General features: G+C 38.9%; 1 protein-coding gene across 1 annotated transcript in view; it reads right to left on the bottom strand.

Annotated features, from left to right (window-relative positions):
• LIN7A (lin-7 homolog A, crumbs cell polarity complex component) overlaps positions 1-26309 on the bottom strand; it is a 149757-nt gene that overhangs the window by 14274 nt on the left and 109174 nt on the right. The window contains exon 5 of the mRNA XM_009181272.4: positions 3505-3723. Within this exon, the coding sequence (XP_009179536.2) occupies positions 3505-3723 (219 nt within the window). The remainder of the gene's footprint in view (positions 1-3504; positions 3724-26309) is intronic.

Genomic DNA, 26309 nt, shown 5'->3' on the forward strand with positions numbered 1-26309 from the left:
CAAACAAAAATTTCATGTTCACTTAAATAGAACTCTATTATATCTCATGCCAGAAAAAACACAGTTTGCATAATAAAGGCTTTTTACTAAAAATACTAACTAGTCTGTGGTGGTGAAACCATAGGAAATTTAATGAAGATGGATGGAACGGAGAAATGGAATTGAGTAATATGGCCCAGCAAATAATTCTGGCCAAGTTGTATACTTTTAAAGATGATTGAATGAGCATAATATTGGAAGCCTTTAGTAAGACCTTAGAAGTCTGAATGGGAACATATTTGTTTCAAAATACTAGCACAATTTTACTATGGACCAATGTGGTAAATCAATTAGGAGAATTGGTATACATCTATATTATCAAGGATGAGAGAAAAATGAGTTAGTAAAAAGAGTGTAAATGTTGAACTAAGGAATAATGCATTGTCATTACCACAAAAGAGATCTTTAAGAGCTCTAAAAGTACAAATGTAAAGTGGCTTTATATTTGGAATGGATAACAGAGAACGATGTGGACAAAATGACTTGTCCTTGTCTGTCTATAGACCTCTGTCTCAACTACATCATCCTAGACCAAGTCACCATATTTCCTGCCTGGACTACTATACATTAGCCTCCTAATTGGTCTCTGCTTCCACTCTCAGTCTTCAATAATCTATTCACACAGCAGCCAGAGTAATCTTTTAAATAAATCAGACCATGTCACTCCTGTGCTTAAAAACCTTTAGTGGCTTCCAGTGCAATAAAATCTAACTTCCCTCAGTGGCTCACAAAGCTCTCTGTGACCTGGTCCCCAGCTATCCCATTGACCCCATAGCCACCACCACTGTTCTTCTGACTCACTATTCTCTAACTACTCAGGCTTTCTTTCTGTTCCTCAAATATGCCTGTCACAGAGCTACTGCATTGGCTATTTCTTTCTCTTTTTAGTCTTTTTTCCTGGCTTCTTGTGATTCAGTCCCATCGAAATGTTACCTCCTTTGAGAGATCTTCCCTGATCACACAGTCAAGTTACCACCGAGCAGTTCTCTATTTAAACCCCCTTTTTTACTCTGCAAACTACTGGTCCCAATAGGATATTTTTATTTACTTGTTTATTTGTTTATTAACTATCTCCTGCAACCAGAATGTAGGGATGAGGGCAAAAACTTTGCATTATTCACGCCATTTTTGCAGCTCATTAAACAGTGCCTCACTTATAACAGTGTCAAATAAATACTTAATGTTCAATAAATGTATTTTTAGGATAGAATGCAATTTGAGATAAAGATACTGAAACATGGTATATATAATAAAACATAGCAGCCTAAGAAAGATAGATTGTTGAATTCCCAGAATTGCTGGAGAACAAATCCCATACCTTTTACCCCCTTTTCTATGTAGCTTCTTCTTTTCACAAGTGTCACAAACAACTGAAAGCCTCATGTTATATCCAGTGTTTCTCTTTGTGCAAATAGTAATCTGATGTTGAATGACCTAAAACCACTATTACCCACAATCATTTTTCTAAGAATATTTGAAGCTCACTTCAAATACACATTCGCAGACACCATAGTGTAAAGGTATCTAACAATATGAACTGTCTTCTCTAAAGGATAGCAAGGAAAATTTATATAACTCCGGAATATCTGATGTTGGCAGATGAAAACCTGGTAGAGTAAAAAGGAAAAGAATTCTATGTTTCTTGTAAATGTAGTCATGGGAGATCCACTGAAGTTATTTTAGCTTCATATTTTCATCTAAAAAACTTTTTATTGATACTTGCCTTGAAGGGATTTTTTTCTGAGGATTAGGGACAAAATGTGACAAGGGCATAGGGCATAGTAGGGACTTCAAAGATGGGGTCTCTTAACATTTTTTCTTCAATTTTCTTGATAATATATAGCAAAACCTGATTTAGTATTCTTTGTTACAAAGTGGAATTTAGAAAAAGGCAGGAGAATCTTAGACACATTTTATTTCTACTTTACAACTTTTTCAAAACTCTTAAAGTTTTATTTTTAATTGACAAGTAATAATTTTATGTATTTATGGATTATAATGTGATGTTTCAATACGTGTATACAGTGTGGAATGATCAAATCAGGCTACCAAAGTTGTCACCACAAATACTTATTGTTTCTTTGTGGTGAGAATATTTACAGTCCATTCTCTTAGCTATTTTGAAATATGCAATACAATATTATTAACCATAGGTACCAAATTGTATAATAGATCATCTTAACTTATTCCCCTTCTACCTAACTGAAACTTGTACCCTTTGGCTAAGACCTTTTCCCTTTTCTCTCTCTCCCCTCCTCTCCCAACCTCCCAGTCTCTGGAAACCACATTCAACTCTCTACTTCTATGAATTAAAGTTTTTCAGATTCCACACATAGGTGAGATCATGTGGTATTTGTCTGCCCATGCCTGGCCTATTTCACTTACTATGATGTTCTCTAGGCCTATCCACGCTGACAAAAATGACAACATTTACTGCTAATTAAAGGCTAAATATTAAATGGTATTCATGTATGTGTGTGTGTGTGTAGGTAGATATAGATATCTATCACATACTTATCACTTTTAAAGAAACGTATTCATTGATAGCACTTCAGTTGTTTTCATATCTTGGCTGTTGTAATAATGCTGTATTGAACATGGGAGTGCAAACATCTCTTTGACATATTGATTTCAATTCCTTTGAATATCTCCCCAGAAACAGAATTGCTGGATCATATGGAATTCTATTTGCACTTTTTTGAGGAAAATCTGTATTGTCTGTCAAATTGGCTGTAGCAATTTATATTCCTACCAACAGTGTGCAAAGGTTCTCTCTTCTCCACATCCTTGCTAGCACTTGCTATCTTTCATCATTTTGATGATAGCCAATTTAAAAGGTATGAGGTGATATCTCTTTGTGGTTTTAATTTGCTTTTCCCTGATGATTAGAGATGTTGAGCATTTTTTCATATAGCTGTTGGCCATTTGTATGTTAGACACACTTTAAAGGAGCATGAGAACTTTAGAATCTCTTAGAGCATGGACAGTGGCAGGTCTCAGCTTCATTCTTTTCAGTGGGGGCACTTTTCCAATAAATTGTATCTCAGTATTCTAAAGGAGATCTTTCCATGGTCAGCACTATAAGGTTGTGCAGTTAATACACTGTGTAAAGGTAACTGGCCAACAGGATGAGTGAGGCCTGGAATCCAGCTCACACTCTTCTCCTTAGGATCCGGGTTTGCACGAGGCTGCATTTTGTTAATTTGTCTAAAAGCATCCTACAGCCCATACTTGTCCCTTTCAAAGTACATCATTTTCCAAATTATCTTGCATTTGTGGAGCATATAGCTGAATGGCACATAAACTATCTTGTTTATATATTTTTAGATCACTGTCTTTTGTTTGATTGATTTTGTTTGGATTATTTAAATCTAATGGTTTTGTTTCAGCTAAAGAAAATATATTTTAGAATATTTAATATATATATATATATATACTCCTTGTATCAAATAAGTCACTTCTCACCTATGACATGTGATTTTGTTGTGTTTGTTGCTGCTGCTGCTGTTGCTGCTGCTGAATTAGCAATTGCTGCTGCTGCCGACGCCTGGCTGTTCGTAGCTTTTCAAAGCGAGCCTCCATTTCTTCCAGAACTTTTGGGGTGTATCGCACCACCAGCTTGACGCTGTCTTTAGCAGCCTTGAGTAGTTCCACAGCTTTCTCATGGTGTTCTCCTTCCACACTCTGAAAAGACAATGACACTTCTTAAAGGGAGGAGGTTCAATGTTCTTTTCCCTGAGAGACAAATCTGAAATTAGTATCATATAAAGAACCCAAAATTTAAATTTTTAAGAAAGCATGGCAAATGAGTTATCTTACCATCATCGTTATTATGTATTACACTCTGATTAAACTATAAGCAGGTTAGGCTGCACGGGGTCACAGAATGGACTGTGTGGGGATTCAAGTTATGCGGGTGAAAAGCAATGAAGACCTAAGTTATAATGCTAACATTAGGAATGAAATTTCCAAATTGCATCTGGAAGAGTAAATGCACTAGTCAACAAAATTTTGAAAAAAATTAAAACATAGTAACAAAGAGGAAATTTCTCTATCAGGTATTAAAGTTTATTAAGAATCTACAATGATTAAAGTGGTATCTTATTGTGTGTATAAAAGAGATAGTAGAACATAGCACAGAGTCCAAAAGGAGAGTCATCACATGGAAAGTATTATTTATTATAAATGTGGACTTTAGACCAAAGGAGAAAAGGGCTATTAACTAAATTAAATAATACAAAATAATGGAGACCCGGCCGGGCGTGGTGACTCACACCTGTAATCCCAGCATTTTGGGAGGCCGAGGTGGGTGGATCACAAGGTCAAGAGATCGAAACCATCCTGGCTAACATGGTGAAACCTCGTCTCTACTAAAAATACAAAAAATTAGCCAGGTGTGGTGGTGGGTGCCTGTAGTCCCAGCTACTCAGGAGGCTGAGGCAGGAAAATGGCATGAACCCAGGAGGCGGAGCTTGCAGCCGAGATAGTGCCATGGCGCTCCAGCCCGGGCAACAGAGCAAGACTCCATCTCAAAAAAAAAAAAAAAAAAAATTGATAGCCTATGTAAGATTGTAAGGTTTACAGCCATCTCAAAAAAAAAAAAAAAAAGAGACCCAATTTCATACACTATGCTAAATATAACAGATTAATTAAAATTTAAATGTAAAATAAAAACATAAAATAATTAAAATAAAGGTGAACACTAATCATTTTTCAATAGAAAGGGAATTCTTAATTTAAAATACCCAGGGAAACATAACCACAAAATCAGATGTACACAGTGTAAGTTTCTGTCTCAAACACTGTAAAAAAAAAAAAAAAAACAACAGGGCAAATAAACCAGAAAAACACTTTCAGTATATGACTGTCATATACTTAGTGCAAAAGAGATTTTTTCTGGTTTATTTGCCCGTTTTTTATTTTTTTGAGACAGAGTTTCACTCTTGTTGGCCAGGCTGGAGTGCAATGGCCCGATCTGGGCTCACGGCCACCTCCGCCTCCTGGGTTCAAGCGATTCTCCTGCCTCAGCCTCCCAAGTAGCTGGGATTAAAGGTGTGCAACACCACGCCCGGCTAATTTTACATTTTTAGTAGAGATGGAGTTTCACCATGTTGGCCAGGCTGGTCTTGAACTCCTGACCTCAAGCGATCCACCTCCCTCAGCCTCTCAAGCTTCTGGGAGACAGGCATGAGCCACCGTGCCTAGCCTGCCCTTCATTCTTCTAATAAATCAATAAAGATCTAAGCAGAATGAGCAGTTGATATGCATGGACAAAAAATAAAAAATAAAAATGGCCGATAGACCTCAGAAAAGATGTTCAGACTCCCTAGTAATCAAAGAAGTATAGACCAACACAAAATACTTCTTTTTTTTTTTTTTTTTTTTTTTTTTTTTTTTTGAGATGGAGCCTCGCTCTGTCACCTAGGCTGGAGTGCAGTGGCACGATCTTGGCTCACTGCAAGCTCCACCTCCTGGTTTCACGCCATTCTCCTGCCTCAACTTCCCAAATAGCTGGAACTACAGGTGCGTGCCACCATGTGCATCTAATTTTTTCCATTTTTAGTAGAGACGGGGTTTCACCGTGTCAGTCAGGATGGTCTCGATCTCCTGACCTTGTGATCCGCCTGCCTCAGACTCCCAAAGTGCTGGGATTACAGGCGTGAGTCACTGCGCCTGGCCAATATTTCATTTTTGACTTAAAAATAATAAATATGTATTTTTAAATTTGGTATACAGACAAGGATGTAGGAAAATTGGACTCAGACTGCTAATAACAAAAAACTGGTGAAATTTTTCTGGAGGGCACTATTGTTATGCATTGAATAACCCCTTATTATAAGTGAATAATTTTATATTCAGAAAAATCTATTCAGGATATAATCAAATATGCACACATACTTGTAAGATAGATATGATAGAAAACAAAAAACAAAATCAATTCTTGGCTTTTGAATTTCAAAACAGTCTTTTGAACCTCATGGCATAGACAATACTTGGAGAAACTATGATTCCTCTAAGTAAACACAAAGCTGCTTTTTTCCCAGTCTTCTGAAGAGTCTCCAGGTTGGGAAGATGGAGAAGCAAAAAGAAGAAAGTCATAATTAGACTTTATAGGACCCTAAATAAGGAGACCCTGGCTCCTGCGCCTCTGAGCTGATCACCAGGGCAAATGACAGAACCCTTAATTTACAGGATTGAACTGCCAAGGCCTTTTTGCCTTGCTTCTTGGGTTAAGTACAGAGAAAAAAAAAATCACAGTGCAGTGTGATGGATGGAGACTGAGATAAGCTTAAAGAGTGTCAGAACACCTAAGAGTCACACTGAAGAGGCAGAGAGGGCCACCCTCAATTGCTTGACATTACATTTTCACAATCCAAGCAGAAGGGAAACTCAAAATGGACACTAAATTGAGTTACGGAAAAATAAAGGAAGTGAAATCTTAAGCACCCTTGACTTATACCTCCAGATTCGTAATTTCTACTGCAGATTGGGAGACTTAAGGGATCATTTGATCATTGGCTTAGTCATTCAACTAATATGTTTATTAAGCATTTATTCTATCAATTATAGTCTACTACATTTCTTGAGAAAACATGAAAGAAAGGTAAACTTTGACAGCATCGTGCAATATAAACCCTATTTTCCGTATGTTTATAATTTCTTTATAACTGGTCCCATGATGATTTGTTAATGCATAGAATTTTCCTTTGAAAGGAGAACTTGGTGATTTGGTCGTCTATCTACCCTTCTCTAATTTCTTTTGTAATATTAAAACTTACATGTTTTTATGTTTTAATAATAATGGTTCACCCATTTTCTAGGCCAGATCATCAATCTGTAGACTTCTTTGTGGCTTTTGTTCTATTTGCTTTTATTTAATAGGGTTGAGATTCTAGGCCAGACCTTTAGAGGCCCATTATCTCTGTTTTGGCACTGTGTCTGCAATTCAGTTGCCACAGGAGAGCTGTGGTACTAATGTGTGTGGGCCATTAGGCTCTCACTGCGGTGGTGAGGAGTTGAGAGAAACATGGCTGGCTGGTGCACCACATACCAGGCCCTGCAAAACCATCAAGGTTATCCTTTTCCAGTCCCTGCTCTGCCCTCTCTCACACAGTTAACAATGTATCAAAAGTGGACCCCACAGTTGTCAATTCCAGAAATTTAATTTTGCCTTCATGCTTTATCTTCAGTTTAGACAAGGACTCAGATTCTCTTTAAGGCTCAGCAGAGTCAACAAGTCTCTTGGTTTGGCTCTACTGTCTTTCCCACCAGGACACTGAGTCACTGTGAGAGATCTGGGCAGTGTCACAGTTCCTTACTTGTACTATTGAAATGCTTTACTAACATCCCACAAATTATATCATTAAGCAGCTAAGAAGTGAATTTTGGAAAGAGATTAAGAAATATAAGCATGCTTGAAAAAATTTTATTTCAAACACTCCTCAACTTTGCTTTTTAGTTGTTTTCAGAAGGATATCTTAATTCTTGTCTTAAGGATTATTTTTGTGGCCTTTTTTCCCCCACTAGCTTTGCCTACTTTGTAAATACTTTTGAGTGCACATGCTTGTCTTCTTAACTTATTATTTATCTCTGGAGTGCTTTCAGTCTGTCGGTATAACTTTGTAAGAAGGATAAGGCAATTTTCTCTTCTTCCTTCTTTCCCTTTTAAGGTAAAAACAAGAAATCAAACCATCTTGTTACAGAAGTCTTGTTGCATGAATAAAAAGAAGCCAAAAGATCTACTCAGCTAGTGTATAAATGTTGATGTGCAAGCCCTTCACAGGTATTCCTTGAGCCCTGAAGGTTTAGCATCTATTCTTGCTTTTGACTTAGTGTATGTCTCACTCTTAATGAAAGTATGCATCATTTCTAGCTAAATATTTAAGACATATTTTGAAATGTGATAGATTATTTATAAACAGTTAAGCTGTTTTTATCAAAGCTCTATATACAAGCACTCCTGATTCGGAGGTGTCTTTTATAACAACCAGTGTAAGTTTGAGCAATCACTGAAAACTTGTAGCACCAGCTTTCTACATAGGCTGAGAAGGTGGTTCTTATATGACTTAAGAGCTCTAAAAATACTACTTATTTTAAAGTGAAACCCCCTCTTCCATTTAAAACCTGAAATTCTATATTTTTAAGTTTTATTCCCTTGCTTTAAGAGTTTTGTTGTACCTATTGCATTAGCATAAATTAATTTAACAAGGTCTTGCAATGGACATCTGGTAAAATTGGATTTTATTAAGAAGGTGAGGAGTGATGAGAATAGCCTGAGGGTATAGTAGGTTCCCAGGAAATATTTTGACCAAAGAAAAGTATAGCCTAAAACAGAAAAACCCCTAAAAAGAAACGTTACCTACCCCACAGTTGTGCCTAGGCTAGCCATGAGCATACATGAAATGAATTAAAATGCACTACGAAGACTGAACATTCCCATCCTGAAAATGCTTCTATCCTTAGCTGATAAGTCTTTTAACAATAAACATAAAAATTAATATGAGGTCAGGCACAGTGGCTCATGCCTGTAATCCCAGCCATTTGGGAGGTTGAGGCAGGAGGATTGTCTGAGCCCAGGAGTTCAAGACCAACCTGAGCAACATGGCAAGACCCCATCTCTAAAAAAACGAAGTTTTTTTTTTAATAGCTGAGGAGAGTAACATGTGCCTGTGGTCCCAACTACTTGGGATGCTGAACCAAGAGAGTGGCTTGAACCCAGGAGGTCGGGGCTGCAGGAAGCCATGTTTGTGTCACTGCACTCTAGCCTGGGCAACACAGAGCAAGACTCTGTCTCAAAAACAAACAAACAAAAAAAGTATATATATATACACACACACACACAATTATATACATTAGTTATATATAATAGTTGTATACTATCATATACAACTATTTGAAGGCTCCTTCCCATATATATATATATATATATAGAGAGAGAGAGAGAGCCTCAAATAGTTGTATTACGATAAATACAAACTAATAAAATACTAAACTGATAGAAAAACCATACGAACTGGATTTGCTATAATATTGATATACAAAGAAATATATTTTCATTTAGGAAGCTGGGGAAAAAATAGCTCAGTAAATAACCAAAGGCATACATGTTTCATCAGCAATCTCATACAGCAGTAAGCTCTAGGCAGCTTTCAAGTTAGTTAATTTGATTGAAGTTTAGCAAATCAATGTCTGGTAAATGAACCAAGGTTTTATTTTCTTTGTTTTGTTTTGAGATGAAGTCTTGCTCTGTCACCCAGGCTGGAGTGCAATGGCACAATCTTGACTTACTGCAACCTCCATCTCCCAGGTTCAAGCAATTCTTGTGCCTCAGCCTCCCGAGTAGCTGGAACTGCAGGTGCCCACCACCATACCCAGCTACTTTTTGTATTTTTAGTAAAGACAGGGTTTGCCACAATGACCAGGCTGATCTCGAGCTCCTGGGCTCCAGTGATCCGCCTGCCTCAGACTTGCAAAGCACTGGGTTTACAGGAATGAGCCACTGCGCCCAGACTCAACCAACTTTTAAACATGGCTGCATTCTGATCATTCAACAGTTTTTCTATTCGTATACACTGTGAGATATCAAAATGGCAGCTTATTTCTGGTATGCTCAATTTCCTGGTTGATTAAGGATCATCCCTTATAAGGGAGAATTTGAATTGCACTACATACATGAATTTGCTCATGACATGTGCTCTCTCTCTCCCACTTCCATAGAGGGTTAAATTTTGACCCTGGCTAGATCTCAGATGGAAGCAATGCCTGCCCAGGGAAGCAATCATGCTATCTGTGTACCATCAGTCATCAACTGGCCAAGTTTTTAGGCAGGTTTTTCTCTGTGGGAATTACATAGACATCATCCTGATCCAGTTTTCTGATGGGTAAGTTACTTAAATACTTTGTTGGACAACAAGAGTTGACTAGACCTTGTGGTTATTCAAGGAATATTTACAGCCAGGTTTATGCATAGACTCCTAAATAACATCAGTCATTCCTTTAGATTAAAGGCCAAATGATGTTATCATCATCTGGAGTAAAGGACATCAAGGGTATTAGGTAATTATACCTTAGTGAATTAGATAGCTCAGAAACACAGAACATTTTACCTAAAAAGACCTTTAGAAACAATCCCATTTATGTCCTTATATCTTAATACATAAGGAAACAGACCCCAAGACTGGCTATAACTTACTCCATTTTATAAGTCTGTTAGATGTAGGTCTGGATTAGAACTCATTTTTCTTGATGACTGCTCTTTCAACAACCCCATGCTAATTTTCTAGCTTAACTAATCCAGAAATGAAATACATGGAGTGTCATTTTTGTGTGATGTCAAAGGATAGGAACTAATGGCAAGGAAAACATCTGTCTACTCCTAGCTGAAAGGTGTGAGCTGGAGTGAAGGAGTGGCATGGGGCTACCTGAAGGGCTCACTACTATTAGGATTAGGGGGTTATGATTCTCAACTTTGTCTTTTTTTTTTTTTTTTTTTTGAGTCGGAGTCTTACTCTGTTGCCCAGGCTGGAGTGCAGTGGCGCAATCTCGGCTCACTTCAAGCTCCGCCTCCCGGGTTCAAGCCATTCTCCTGCCTCAGCCTCTCGAGTAGCTCGGACGCCAGGCGCCCGTCACCACGCCAGGCTAATTTTTTGTATTTTTAGTAGAGACGGGGTTTCACCGTGTTAGCCAGGATGGTCTCGATTTCCTGACCTCGTGATCTGCCCGCCTTGGCCTCCCAAAGTGCTGGGATTACAGGGGGGAGCCACTGAGCCGGGCCTGATTCTCAACTTTGAAAAGGCCCAGCATAAGCAAGCAAAGACCTATTCCTTTCCCACAAATATAACAGTGATTATTTTTTTCTTATGATAGTTTTACTTTTGTTCCATGAAGGTCTTTTACTGTCATTTTATTTTAAGTGTGTGTGTACTCATACATATAAATGTGTGTAAACATGCATGTGTGTATATGTATACTGTAGTTTTTATTGACCATTTATTAAGTAAAAGGCTGTTTTCTGTGCATTCTATCTAATCCTTGCAACATATCTGTTAGAAAGGTAATGAAAAGATTAAGAAATGTGTCCTAGGTCACCAGGTAGTAAGTGGAACAGATCAACCTGCAAGGAGCTTTATCTGTTTCTAGAGTCTAGGCTCTTACCTACCAATCCTTAATCTTAAATAAAATAACAAAAAAAGTAAGTATCATATTGGCAGTTTTCCTTACTCATAGAGATGTTTAGGCCAGTCACTCTTAAACCTTTGATGTACATAGAAGTCAACTGAAGAAGTTTTTAAATATAGAGACCTAAGCTGTTCCCAGCCTTGCCATATTAAGATCTGTAGCAATATGACCTAGGAATATATACATACAAAACTCTGATTCAACCATCCAGTCTCTGACATGTAGATTTGTGTTTGGACATACTACTGTGAACCCAAATAGAACTAACCAAAATAGTAAATGTCATCTTAAGGGTTTCTCTACAACCTTACTACAGAAAAAAGATGTTGGTTAGATGAGGGAAATCTTATGATTTTGCCTTGATGTAGCTCTACAGTTGGCATTCTTGATCATTAAATAAAAGCAATGTTGATTGGGCATTTAATTAAGAAAGAAATATCTTTGAATTAGCTACATGATATACAGTAATGCCTTCTTATGCACAGTTTCAGTTACCCATGGTCAATCAACGTCCAAAAATAGGTGAGTACAGCACAATGGGATATTTTGAGAGAGAGAATGAGACATCACATTCACATAACTTTGATTGTAGTACATTGTTATACTTGTTCTAGTATTGTTGTTATTAATCTCTTACTGTGCCTCATTTATAAATTAAACCATCCTAAATATGTATGTACAGTAAAGGAAAAAATATAGTATACATTATTCAGAAAAGAATTTTATGATGTTTTATCTTTCCCTTGTTTCAAGTATGTTAATTTTCCTGTTCTAAATATAGTCTTTATTGATTAAGAAAAGTGGAAAAAGTATTAAAAGTATCACATTTATCTCTTGGAAAAATGTGCTAATGACCTCCCATAGTACTTTGTTCTTGCTTTATGCTAATATCTATCACAACTGCACTATAATTTATCAGTTCACCATCATTCTGTTGCCACTAGACTGTCCAAGAGGAGGATGAGTCTAATTTATTTATCTCTATGTCCAGCATTTATTATGAACTCAATAAATACTTAGTCAATGAATATAACATCAATATAAAATATAAAGTCTCATAGGCTAAGGAACCAGTATTGCCTAGGTTTAAGTCTGAGCTTCCCTTACCAGCTCTGTGAACACAGACAAGCTGCTTAATATTTCAAAGCTTCCCTTTCCTTGCCTGTAAATTGTGCATCATAGTGTAGTTAGTTTATAGGATTATTATGAGTATTACATTTAACATACACTAAGCACTTGGAACAGTGCCTGGAATTTACAAAACGTCCAACAAATGTCAGTTCTTTGTTGAACTATTTTCTTGGTGTTAGTGTTGCTTAGGGCTTCAGATGTTCACAGGTAACAACAGCAACAAAATATGATTTTACCTTTGGTGTAGGTAGAAGTTTTCTTTATATTATTTGGGAAGCAAAAGTTTACCAAGTAAATTAATAGTGTATGGGGTTTGTTGGAAGAATGTTTAAAACTACTTAGGTGAATCCACTGCCGTTAATCATCCTCAAGTAATTTAGTGGCATCATTTCCATTCATACAGTTGATATGCTAATTACAAATGATCATTAGTTATTCATGAAAACTGTTCCTCTCAGTCCCTCAACAGTGTCATGCTCTGTTAGGTAAAGAAGGAACATGCAGGAGATTTACCTGATAGGAGCATGCATAATGTGAGGGAACTTGAGAGGGGAAAAATCATCAAATGACTAAACACCACAAAAGAGCAAGGAGGTTAATGGAAAAAAAGTGTATATAATTATACATATTCTTATCCTGTGAGAGCAGTTAGAAGTAGAAGAATTTTTGAATCATGAAAGTGGAGAATGCAGAGCATTATCAGTAAGCCTGGGGGCAGAAAACTGAAAACCAGCAAAAAAGCTTTAGAAAAAGATCAGTGCCTTCTAGCAATCAGATATTCACAAACCTAACATTCGGTTGATCTCAGCCCACCTTTCAGATCTGGAGACTAAAATTGGAAACAAACGCAGCTACTACATCCTGGTGGTAATGCTTTATAATAACTGCTCGATCCTTGACGTCTGCACCAAAAGGGGGGAAAAGTCCTGATGGTTGTTGGAATGAAGATTAAACACACACACACACACACACACACACACCCACACACACACCCCTTTAGGAGTACAAACGTGAGCTTTAGCGGTCTGAAAACCTGAACAAAGCTGCCTGGGAAAATATTCCTCGAAAATGATACCTTTAAATCAGTCTGCTAATTCTTGAGTGGTGGGTTTCACCCAGGAAGCAGGGATAATAGAGAACCCTTCCCAACTGTGATTCACACTGGTTTGTCTCTGAGATGCAGGCTGTGCACCCCCATGCTCTCCCAACCCCTAACACGCTGTGACACTACACCCACAATGAGCAAAGGCTTAGAAATGTAAATATTCCTAAGCAGAGTGTTGTGACTGCCAGTTCTCATTATTTGCCTTCAGGTCTGCATTAGGATGGGGGAGGGGTTGTGGAAGTGGTGATCATCACCTTCCCCTACATATCCACAAAGAACTACCTACCCCACACTCACCCCATTACAGCTCCACTTACAAAATGTAAATACATCTTAGTCACTAAAATTTACTGTGACTTCTTAAACCACCAAAGCCTTAGCAGAGCCAGAGTGCCAGGGCAGAAAGGCCAGGGATTGGGGTCAGGAGGATCTGGATTTGAATCTTAGACAAGTTGCTTATTAACAGTGTGACCTCTGGAAATGACCTCTCCCCTCTCAGATAGAGACTGTTCCGGTTTTAGCACTGAAAGTCCCCGGAAATGCATCAGACCTGGGCAAACCAAGATAATAAGTCACCCAAGACATAAGATGTTGCACATGCGCACAGTGCATAGTAGTGCCTGGTAAATTTTCTTTTTTAATTAAAAATACTTTATTGTTAAAAATGCTAACGATCATCTGAGCCTTCAGTAAATCATAATCTTTTTGCTGATAGAGGGTTTTGTCTTTATGTGGATGACTGCTGACTGATCACAGCAGTGGTTGCTAAAGATTGGGGTGGCTGTGGCAATTTCTTAAAATAGGACAGCAATGCAAATACATGTGATGGCAGCTGCAGCCAGTCTGGAGTGGACACTGCGAAGACACCAGCTATAGTGGGGGAGATGCTGCAGGGCTGTGGGCTTTAGGGAGCCAGTGGGAGTCAGCAACATGCGGAAGCCCCACTCCTTCCAAATTGGAGAGAGCCCTACCCTCTTGGGCTCAGTTGTAGTTGCCCAGCTGCAAGTGCAGACCCAGGCATCTCTGCATTCTCAGGGACCCAGGAAGCCACTCTCCCCTTGCAGGCTCAGAAGTTCCTGCTCCTGTTGCCTGGCCTCTCCCAGCTCCCTGTGCCTGCTCATATTTCAGAGCAAAGTTGATGCCAAGTGCAGGCACTATTGCAATCAGGCCGGGCGTGTGTGCACTCAGCGGAGCACTGCCAAGCCAACCCCCTGACACCTCAGCCCCCCGTGGACTTTGGGCACTGATGAGCCCAAAGTATTAGTTCGTTTTCACACTGCCAATAAAGAGATGCTTGAGACTGGGTAGTTCCTAAAGGAAAGAGGTTTAATTAGCTCACAGTTCCACATGGCTGGGGAGGCCTCATAATCATGGCAGAAAGCAAGGAAGTACAAAGCTACATGGCAGCAGGCAAAGACAGAATGAGAGCCAACTGAAATGGGAAACCGCTTATAAAACCATCAGATCTTGTGAGACTTATTTACTACCACAAGAACAATATGGGGGCGCTGTGTGCAGTGGCTCATGTCTGTAACCCTAGCACTTTGGGAGGCTGTGGTGGGTGGATCACCTGAGGTCAGGAGTTTGAGATCAGACTGGCCAACATGGTGAAACCCTGTTTCTACTAAAAATACAAAAATTAGCTGGGTGTGGTGGCAGGCACCTGGAATCCCAGCTACTTAGGAGGCTGAGGCAGGAGAATTGCTTGAACCCAGGGGGTGGAGCTTGCAGTGAGCCAAGATTGTGCCACTTCACTCCAGCCTGGGCGAAAGAGTGAAACTCTATCTCACACACACACACACACACACACAATAAAAATAAAAGGGGTAACTGCCCCAATGATTTAATTATCTCCCACTGGGTCCCTCCCACAACACATGGGCATTATGGGAGCTACAATTCAAGATGAGATTTGGGTGGGGACACAGCCAAACCACATCAGGAGGGAAAGTCGAGGGGGCCTAAGGGTGGCTCAGCACAGGGCTGCAGGTGTCTCTCAGCACAAAGAGCTAGGGCATCATGGGCATCAAGGATGGCAGGTTAATGGTGGCAGGAGGCAGGCAGACTCCTGGGTGGAAAGGGGTGGATTCCTGGTGAAGCCCCACTTTCAAGCCGGGGACAGCCTGAAGCCCAGGGGCTGGGCTGCCTGTTTGGCAGACTGGAGTGAGAACTTACAGTGCTTTCTCTTGGCCTGCCTATGGACCAATCAGCACGCACTTACTCCCCTCTGAAGCCCATAAAAACCCCAGACTCAGCCAGACTCACACAGATGATGAGTCGACCTATCTGCAGAGAGGAGCTACCCACTGTGAGTCTCTTCTCTGCTGAGAGCTGAGCAAACGATGGGACAACCTGCCTGCAGAGAGAAGCTACCCACCGTGGGTCTCTTCTGAGCTGTTCTGTTGCTCATAAAGTACCTCTTCACCTTGCTCACTCTCCACTTGTCTACATACCTCATTCTTCCTGGAGATAGGACAAGAACTTGGAACCTGCCAAATGGCAGGGCTGAAAGAGCTGTAACACAACAAGGGCTCAAATATGCCCCTTGCTCATAACATTGTGGGTGATGAGAAGGAGAGAAGAGAGAAGGAGAGAAGAGCTATGGCCCTTTGGGGATCCCAGACCTAAGAGCTCCCTGAGCTGGGGTTATGACACCCTCTTTGGGGTTTTGCAGTTCCTGGCTACTCCAAGCTTCCAGGCACCATTGCAGTCCCTGGTGCCAGGCACGGAAACTGTTTGTGGTATACCTGGTCCAGCCACAGCCTTCTAGGGAGCCGGCCCCTGTGCCAGTGCCTAGAGCTGCCCACCCTGCTGCAGCCAGCATGCCTGGCTCTGTGCAGTGGCTGGACTCCATGCTTGCTTGCTCACACACTCCTCACCACTCTGCACCTGGCTTGCCCCTGGTAGGCATGGGATCCAGGCAAATAGCACAAGCTGAGCACAACTTGCCAGGCTGAATGTGTGAAATGAGCCCAGCGGGCCCAAGCAATATTTGGGCAAAGGCATCACTGGACATAGAGGTTTCTAGCCAGAAAAGTGACACCCCAAGGATTCTGTGACACATGGAAATTAAATAATCTCTCCTGAATGATCGTTGGGTCAACAATGAAATCAAGATGGAAATTTACATATCTTTGAACTGAATAATAATAGTGACACAATCTATCAAAACCTCTGGGATACAGCAAAAGTGATGCTAAGAAGAAAGTTCATACCATTAAATGCCTACATCAAAAAGTCTGAAAGAGCACAAATAGACAATCTAAGGTCAGACCTCACAGAACTGTAGAAACAAGGACAGTCCAAACACAAATCCAGCAGAAGAAAATAAATAACTAAGATCAGGCAGAACTAAATGAAATGAAACAAAAATACAAAAGATAAATGAAACATGAATCTGGTTCTTTGAAAAGACAAATAAAATTGATAGTCAATTAGTGAGATTAACCAAAAAGAGAGAAGATCCAAATAAGCTTAATTAGAAATGAAACAGGAGATATTACAGCTGATACCACAGAAATACAAAAGATTATGCAAGGCTACTATGAACACCTTTACACACACAGACTAGAAAACCCAGAGGAGATGGATAAATTCCTGGAAATGTACAACTTTCCTAGATTAAACCAGGAAGATATAGAATCTCTGAACAGACCAATAATAAGCAATGAGGCAGAAATGGTAATAAAAAACATTGCCAACAAAAAAAAAAGTCCAGGACCAGATGGATTCACAGCTGAATTCTATCAGACATTCAAAGAAGAATTGGTACCAATCTTATTAACACTGTTCCACAATATAGAGAAAGAGGGAATCCTCCCTAAATCATTCTACTAAGCCAGTATCACCTTAATACCAAAACCAGGAAAGGATATAACAAAAAAATAAAACTACAGACCAGTATCCTTGATGAATATAGATGCAGAAATCCTTAACAAAATACTACCCAAATCCAACAACATATCCAAATCCAAATCCAATAACAAAAAGATAATCCACCATGATCAAGTGGGTTTCTTATCAGGGATGCAGGGATGGTTTAACATACATAAGTCAATAAATGTGCTACACCACAGAAACAGAATCAAAAATGAAAATCACATGATCATCTCAATAGATGCAGAAAAAGCTTTTGACAAAATCCAGCATCACTTTATGATTAAAACCCTCAGCAAAATTGGCATAGAAGGGACATACCTCAAGGTAATAAAAGCCATCTACAACAAACCACCAGCCAACATTATACTGAATGGGAACAAGTAGAAAGCATTTCCTCTGAGAACTGGAACAAGACAAGTATGCCCACTTTCACCACTTCTATTCAACATGGTACTGGAAGTCCTCACCACAGCAATCAAACAAGAAAGAAAGGCCATCCAAATCAGTCAAGAGGAACTTGAACTGCCACTATTTGCTGATAATATGATTGTATACCTATAAACCCTAAATGTTATTTAATAATTTTTTCAAAAAAATCAATAGCCAGGAAGGGAAGGGGTTTTATCAGAGAATGCATCACTGCCAGCATGAAGAAGGGGAAAGGAAGGAGAGATCTGAGTGATAAGAAAGGTTTGAAACAGTTAGGTTTGAGGGTAGTTAAGTCATTTTTGCCCACTCTGCAATTCTGCCAAGACCCTAAGGGCAGACCTCGTGCCATGGGGCATTATCTCCTTCTGCCACTGCAGAATCCCAGGGATGATTCAACCTGGTTTTAAATGTGAAACTAGCTTAGAAAGAGTTGACAGAATCAGATGAGGACTTTAAAATGTTTATGAAGCAGTGTTATGTACTGGGATACTGACTGAGATCCCTCAGAATAAATAACAAGGCCCACCCTTCAAATCACTTTCCCTGACTTTTATGACAGGTAGGCTGTTACAGTGATGGAAACAGGGCTGAAGTTAGGGGGTTCTATAAAAGATTCTGCAACCTAGAAAAAGGCTTAGCCTATAGGAAGTTTTTGAGAAATCTTACTCCCCTAAGCAAGGAGTACATCATCCTATCTCCTCTTCCAAGATGACAGCAAGTATTATGGGCAATGACATCTCCTAGAATTCCAGTCAATCAGAATAGTTTTTTTTTTTTTTTTTTCTGTAAGTATCTTACTTTAGCGAGCTCACAGATATCACAGTTTTTCAAGTGGTGTCATAAGACAACAATAGATTGCTGAAATTATTCAACCAAACCCTTCAAAAGATATACTTCAAATATCTAGCCTGTTTTATAATCCTAGAAGTCCAGGCAATTTAATATAAAACGTCAGAGGGAAATACAGCAAATCTGGGCAGAAGTTGTCTGAGCCTGGCACTGTCAAATGTGTTTCCTGTAAAGTGTAAAATGGCATGGACATTTATGTTGATGTGTACCATGAATAATAAAACATTAATAATAGCTATAACATTTAATTTAATTGCAGAGATTCAACATTGCAGATGCTTTCTTGCAGGAGAAGTCAAAATTTAAAGCCTATTTCAGGTTTACTGTCCAATATCTCTGTAGCTGTGCATATAAATGTCTTTTCCAATTAAATGTACACCCACAGAATATTCTTTGCTTTTGTCACCATTGATTTATACTAAGATTTTTTGCTTATTTTAAACGCTCTAACTGGCTCTAACCTCCAAAGATTATTTTCAACCCTCTTTTCTACTTCCTGCTATCACTAGTCATGCAGCCACCCAAGTTGGGTCCTCCTGGGGACATCTTCCCTCAACCTACATCCAATTAACCACCAATACTGGTTGATATTAATGCGTCAATTACCACAATTGCATCTCATCCTCTCCTCCCTCTTATTTCTTATGATTTCTTGCCTGGATTTCCTCCAGCTTCTCTCTTGTCTAAATGCTTCTACCTATTCCAGCCAGAGTTGCTTTGCTTTTTTTTTTTTTTTTAATGGAGTCTTGCTCTGTTGCTCAGGCTGGAGTGTGGTGGCATGGTCTTGGCTCACTGCAGCCTCCCCCTCCTGAGTTCAAGCTATTCTCCTGCCTCAGCCTCCCGAGTAGCTGGGATGTCAGGCATGTGCCATGATGCCTGGCTAATTTTTGTATTTTTAGTAGAGACGGTGTTTCACCATGTTGGTCTGGCTAGTCTCGAACTCCTGACCTCAGGTGATCCTCCTGTCTCAGTCTCCCAAAGTGCTGGGATTGCAGTGTGAGCCACCACCCCTGGCTGAGTTGCTTGGTATTTGCATGCCCTTGCTTAAAATGTATTGATGAGTAGAAAGAGCACAGCTATGATAGACACTGTCCTTGAGGGCAAGGACCTTGCTACATCGATGGTTTATCCCTGATACCTAACACAGTGCATAGAACTCATCCAATGTTTGTTTAGCTCATCTTAAGAGGGCTGACTTTAAAGCTTAGGTCAAAGGTTACTGCTGTAAGAAGGTTATTTCATTTCCCTGAGCCTCAGTTCCCATATATGCAAAATGGCATTAATAACATCTCCTTCAGGGCCGGGCACGGTGGCTCACACCTGTAATCCCAGCACTTTGAGAGGCCAAGGCGGGCAGATCACGAGGTCAGGAGATCAAGACCATCTGGGCTAACACGGTGAAACCCTGTCTCTACCAAAAATACAAAAAATTAGCTGGGCATGGTGGTGGGTGCCTGTAGTCCCAACTACTCGGGAGGCCGAGGCAGAAGAATGGTGTGAACCCGGGAGGTGGAGCTTGTGTTGAGCTGAGATCCTGCCACTGTGCTCCACCCTGGGCGACAAAGTGAGACAAACAAACAAACCAACAAAACATCTCCTTCATAGAAGTCATTTAGGTTTATATGGACTACCCGTGTAAAGTGAGAAGTACTAAACCTGGCTCAGAATGTACCCAATAAATGCATTACCCCATACATATTTTTCAATTTTCTAGCAATGAAAATGAAAACATCCTGTATCATGCAAAGCACTTCCCACGTACAGGCAGGTAGGTCCAATGCTATTTCCTAATATTAATCTTTAACATAGAAGCAACACTATGCTTTTGATTTCAGCATGTTTTCTCTCAGTTTTATTCCCTCAGTGTAGAATGTCCTTCCTCCACTCTATTTGAATAAACCCACATCAAGCATTCAAAGCCCATCCCAAGCAGTACTTATTCTCTATTATGTCACTTTCTTGCTCAAAATTAATAGCAAATACTTTACAATGGCTTACAAGGACCTTCACTTTTCACTCCCAGCTGGCCTCAATAACCTTATGTCTAATACTGTCCCCATCATTCATATTCAAATCATTCTGGGTGTTTTTTTGTTCTTGCTTACACCTAGTTCATTCCTGCCAGAATTATGTATGACTAGCTTCTTCCCATAAAGGTCTCAGCTACAAGATGCTCAAGTCTACTATCAGTTAGGGAGATGCAGATTAAATCTAAAATGAGATCAAAATCATTCACGTGTTTAAAAAAAGAAGGTATCGCCAAGGATTTGGTGAAATTTATATCCTCATAAAACATAGAAGTATAAATTGATATAGGCTTCTTGAAAGTCAGTGTGGCAATATCTATTAAAATAAAGTATATCTATATCTTCCTATCCTGGCTTGCACATATTAGTATCTACCTGAGAAAAATAGTTACTCATACACATAAAGATTTTCATTCAAGCAGTGCTCAAAATAGCAAAACAAAATTAAACAAAAAACCATTTGATTAACAAACTAAATGTCCATCAATAGGGGAATGGTTAAATGAACCATATATAGAATATTATACAGGAGATTAAAAAAGGTCTATGTACTGATGAGGCAAAATCTCCAAGACATTTTTAAACAAGGAAGCAAGTCACAGATAATAAGTATATGTAAAAATAACAGTGCATTTAAGAAAATCACAATAATAATAATAATAGTAGCTTATATTCATTGAGTACTATCAGGTACTGTCTCAAGGGCTTTAAATGTAGCAAAATAGTGACTTTTCATAACAACACTGCAAGTTACATAATGTCATCATCCCAATTTCATAAATGAGGAAACTGAAACACAGAAAGGTTAAGTAAGTTCCCATGGCCACACCATTAATGGGTAACAAATCATTGTCTGGAGGCTGACGTCTTAGTCACAGCCCTTCATGGTCTCATATGTTTGTATTTAAAAATAAATAAATAAATATGGTGTGTGTGTGTGTGTGATGTATGTGTGTGCTTGAATACAAAGAGAAACGTTTAAATGTATGCTCACTACGGTGGTGTTTCTACACGTCGGGAGAGAAAGGGGCTGGAACAGATTGAGGAAAACAGTTAAGGGGACTCTTTAAAAAAATCTGACTTTAGTCTTTCCACACTAAATTATTTAAAAATTTGCTAAGAATGCATTTACATATTTTTTGTATATTTTTAAATACAACAGCCAAGTATCATCCCACGAGGAACACGAGAGGAAAGGTCATTCTAGAACAAACCGAAGAAGGTGGGACAAAGGATAATTTTGTTTAAATAGTACCTTCAGGCAGAGCTTTCAAGTAATTTGGGCAAAATAAGTCCCCCCAAACAAAAGAAAAATCCCTACAACTGTAATTCTATAATTGCCTGGGTAATTCAGGTGAAATGAAGGGATTTTAGCAAAATTACCTAAAAAATTACAGTTGAGGAAGTATAGTCTGTGGGAGCTTCAAAACCTCAATCACAATGTAATGCCAATGAGATTCTGTTTGAACAATCATGACTGAATGGTTTTTCTCCCGACGTTGTTAATTTGCTGAAACCTAAGTTTTCCTTTCCTATATTTCCTCTCAGTTGTTTATTTGTCGGGACCAGCATATCAGTTATACGGCCTGGCAGATCATTCATGGTTCAATATATAGGCTATAAATCCATGTTTTCAAGGAATAATGTTCAATGGAAAAATCATGAGGAAGGATTATGAAATACTTCGTGTTTAAAATTTTGCTTTTTTATCTAATGGCTCCTGAGATTAAAAACAAAGAAACTTGCAGTGATCTCAATCTTGATAGATGTGAGATTCCACAGAGAGTAATCAGTTGACCTAGGAATTTTTCTGAAAATGAAATGAGTTGGCTTTGTCTTTCTTCTTTGGTACAATTATTGTTGATCTTCTCCCCCCTCCTCAAATAATAACGTGTCATAACAAAGACACATCAATATTCTCTACATAATAGATCATAATTAGATAGATCACAATGAGATCTGTGTTTCTCTCACTAAATATTAACTTACATCCACATCTGGTTGCATCTGGCCACTTCTAAACTACTCTTCACATTGCAATCATGGTAATCATTCCAAAACGCAAATTTTGTCGTATAACTCTTGTGCTTAAAATAATTACATGTCCCCGTATTGCAGATACAGGCCGAAGTCTTTCAGCCTGGTGTACCTCACCCTTTGTGAACTGGCCCCTGCATATATTTTCACCCTCATTTGCTAATCCACGAAGGTCCAAACAGGAGAATACACAATTTTCTCTTGTGTCTGGGCCCTTCCTTGTGATGACTCTTTCACCTTCCTCACTGCCTCCGTTCACCTGCCCAATACCTACTTGCCTATGGGAGAACTGTCTCTGCTCAACCCCTCTCCATCCCCCTGTTTGGGTAAGATGCTACCTCTGTGGTATCCCATGGAGCCCCATACTTATCATTATTTAGAAAATAACCTGTACCACAAAGATGCTCTGCTTCCCTCCTTATTTTTTCCCCATCCCTATATGTGAAATAGAAGATATTGTATTTATTTTTTATTTTGCCAGTGAGTAAGACAATGTTAGCCCAATAACATTTTGCCAAATGAATTAATGATTAAATACTTAAGCTTTTTGATGTTTAATGTTCATCAATCAATTTTTTTAACTTAAATATGTTGCCACATTTCATAAAAAACTCATAATTTTATATTTAAATTGCAGATACAGGCCAAAGTCTTCAGCCTAGTGTACTTCACCCTTTATGATCTGGCCCCTGCGTATATTTTCACCCTCATTTGCTAATCCGTGAAGGTCCAAACAGGAGAACATGCAATTTTCTCTTGTGTCTGGGCCCTTCCTTGAGATGGCCCTTTCACCTTCCTCACTGCCTCCGTTCACTTGCTTGCTTAAATCAATGGCTTGCTGCCTTGATCATAAACTAGCAATGATTATAAGTACTAACATTTATTTAGTACTTACTACATGTTCAAGAACCGTGTTATGCCATTTAAACACTAAAATAGAAAAACTAAGTAGCTTCTTATATTATCATCTTTTAGCAATGAGAAAACTAAGGTTCAGGTAAGTTAGCAAATTATTCAGCAAACTCCACCACTTACATTGAGTTTGTGCCATATAGGAATTTACTGAGAACTAAGGGCCCAATGCACTTAGAGTGCTCTGCAAATGCCTGGCTTAGAAGCCCTGGAAGGAAGTCTTTTCAGTTACTTTTGTTACCAATGTTGTTACTACACTTGGGGGTACTTGCTTTATTTCTAAACTTAATTTCTGGGAATTTAAAAATTACCATTTTAACACAATGGCACATATAATTGAGTAGAAGATATATTTTTAAAAAGTTGATTTTTTTAATTAGAAAAAAATTACAAATTTAAAAGGAAAATGAACTACTAACACTGAACTCATCTCCTCCTCCCCTCTACTCCAACCCACTCCAGTTTCACTGGCTTTTTGTTGCTTCTCTTGAATGCCAGTGCCCTTCAAATCTTAAAGACTTGGTGTTGACGCTTTCCTGTGATGGTCACAGGAGAATGACCTGAATGTTATTCCCTAAGTGTGGCTCACTCCCTTATCTCCTTTGATCTCCACCTTGAATATCACCCCGTAACTGAGGCTACTCTGACCGGCACCACACTCTCCCTGCCATGGCATCCTCTAGCCTCCTTACACTGTACTGATTAATTTTCTTAGCACTTGCCATTTCTAACACTATGTGGGTTTCCGTATTTATTTTGCTTATTGCTTATCCGCCATACTAGAATGTGAACTTCACAAAGGTAAGGACTTCTCTCTCTCTTTTTTTTCATTGAAGAATCCTGACTGCTTCAAATTGTACAGTGTAGATCTCAATAAAATGCTTACTGAGTGACTGAGCAAATGACTTTTAAGACTGGCCAAGCAATGTTATATAGCCTTGTTTGGCTACACAGGTGCTTTAGATACAAGTTCATGTATATTTTGTCAATTTATTGCCCTATCTAACATCTCTCAAACTAAGGCTTTGGTGGAGTAACTGAGCAGTTAATCTATTACTGAAAACAGATGAATATGCTTGGATCTAGGCAGAGTAACACAACAAAGACAGCTAAAGTTAAAAGTCTGAACCAAGGTCTCACGTTCCTATAAATAACTGAGAGTGCATCAGGGGAATTTTAATGAATATATTTGATTTGTTTTATTTACAAAATGGACATTCTAAAAGTTGCAAATAATTATCAATCCTTTTCTAGAAAAGTAAACAAATTTATTAGAGACCAAGCAGACTGAAAGTGATTGGGCTTCTTTGTGAAACACTGCCAATATGTGCAAAATTATGTCCAATACAACTGAAGAAGAATATATTTTAAGCGATTACAAATCCTGTCCCATAACATGGTGTGTGGTCTGATAACCAACATCATACAACTTTGCATTATCCCTCCTGACAATTTCATCTAATAAAACAGGACTCATGTGAAATGGTGTGTGCCCTGGTTTCCTGTGGTAATTAGCTGTGTCTAAATTGCTATAACATGGGCAATGATATTTGAAGTTGCTCTTACATTGCCTAAGAGTGCATAGCAAAATAATAATTATCATGTAATTTAGATTTTCAAAATGTAAACAGATCATGGACACAAAAATAAGGGGAATTTCAGGATGAGTGGCTGTGCACTCTAGCCTGGTGGCCAGCCTTATTTTAGATTCATTGTAAAACTGAGAGATAGACAGCATTCAGTTACCCTGCAGGTTTTGGTTACAGGCTTTACTGAAGGGTCAAATAGATACTGTGCCTTCTAGATTTAGGTGAAAAAGAAGAGTGGTGAGGCTTTGGCATATGTCTGTTCATGACATATTGGCACAGTATTTCTACAAATCATTCAAAGCTAAAGCTAAGGCAATTATGAGTAGTGCATCCATTTCTACTTATGAAAAACTTAACTTGGTGTTTCTGGATAATTAGATCAAAGTAAGCTCCCTTAGGGTATGATCCATGTTTTCTTTAAACTGTTCCTTTCCCCGTGCCAGGCATGGTACCATGATTAATAAACCTTATTGGCAGTCTGACTGAAGACTTTAAAGTGATATTCTTACAATAATGTTTGCCTGTAGAGACAGATTCAATAGCAAATTTAATAATGGCAAGCTGTCAATTGCTTTGCCTTTGTCATCCATGGCAATTAGGATCAACTCTGGTGCTCTTTCACACAGAACATTCAATTGAGATCAAGCCTTGGATGAAATCACTTTTCCAGAATGTTCCTCATTTATTGAATCAGAAGGAGCCTAGACTTCCCATTTCCTACCACCTTCATATGGTAAGTCCAGGCTCCTTATGATGGCTTATGGTAGCTTCTGTGACATGGCTCCAGTCCATCCCTTCAACTCTACTCTTTAGCTACAAACATGTTGATACTACGATTTGGTAGAAGTCCATTCTATTCATATTTATGGTACAGTGCACAATGTGTGCATTTTTCAGATTTTAATATTGTAGCTACTATATGGTTTGGAACTGTTTTCATGAAAATGAACTAATTTAGTTTAAGATAGTGATTCTCAACCAAGGATGATTTTGCTTGTTAGGGGACAGTTGGCAAGGACTGGGGACATCTTTTATCGTCATGACTGGATGGGGAGGGTGTTAACTGGCCAGGATAAACATTCTACAATGCACAGAATGGCCTCCCCAAGAAAGAATTATCCCATTCAAAATATC

Source organism: Papio anubis, chromosome 9 (assembly GCF_008728515.1).
Source record: "Papio anubis isolate 15944 chromosome 9, Panubis1.0, whole genome shotgun sequence".
Taxonomy (NCBI): Eukaryota; Metazoa; Chordata; class Mammalia; order Primates; family Cercopithecidae; genus Papio; species Papio anubis.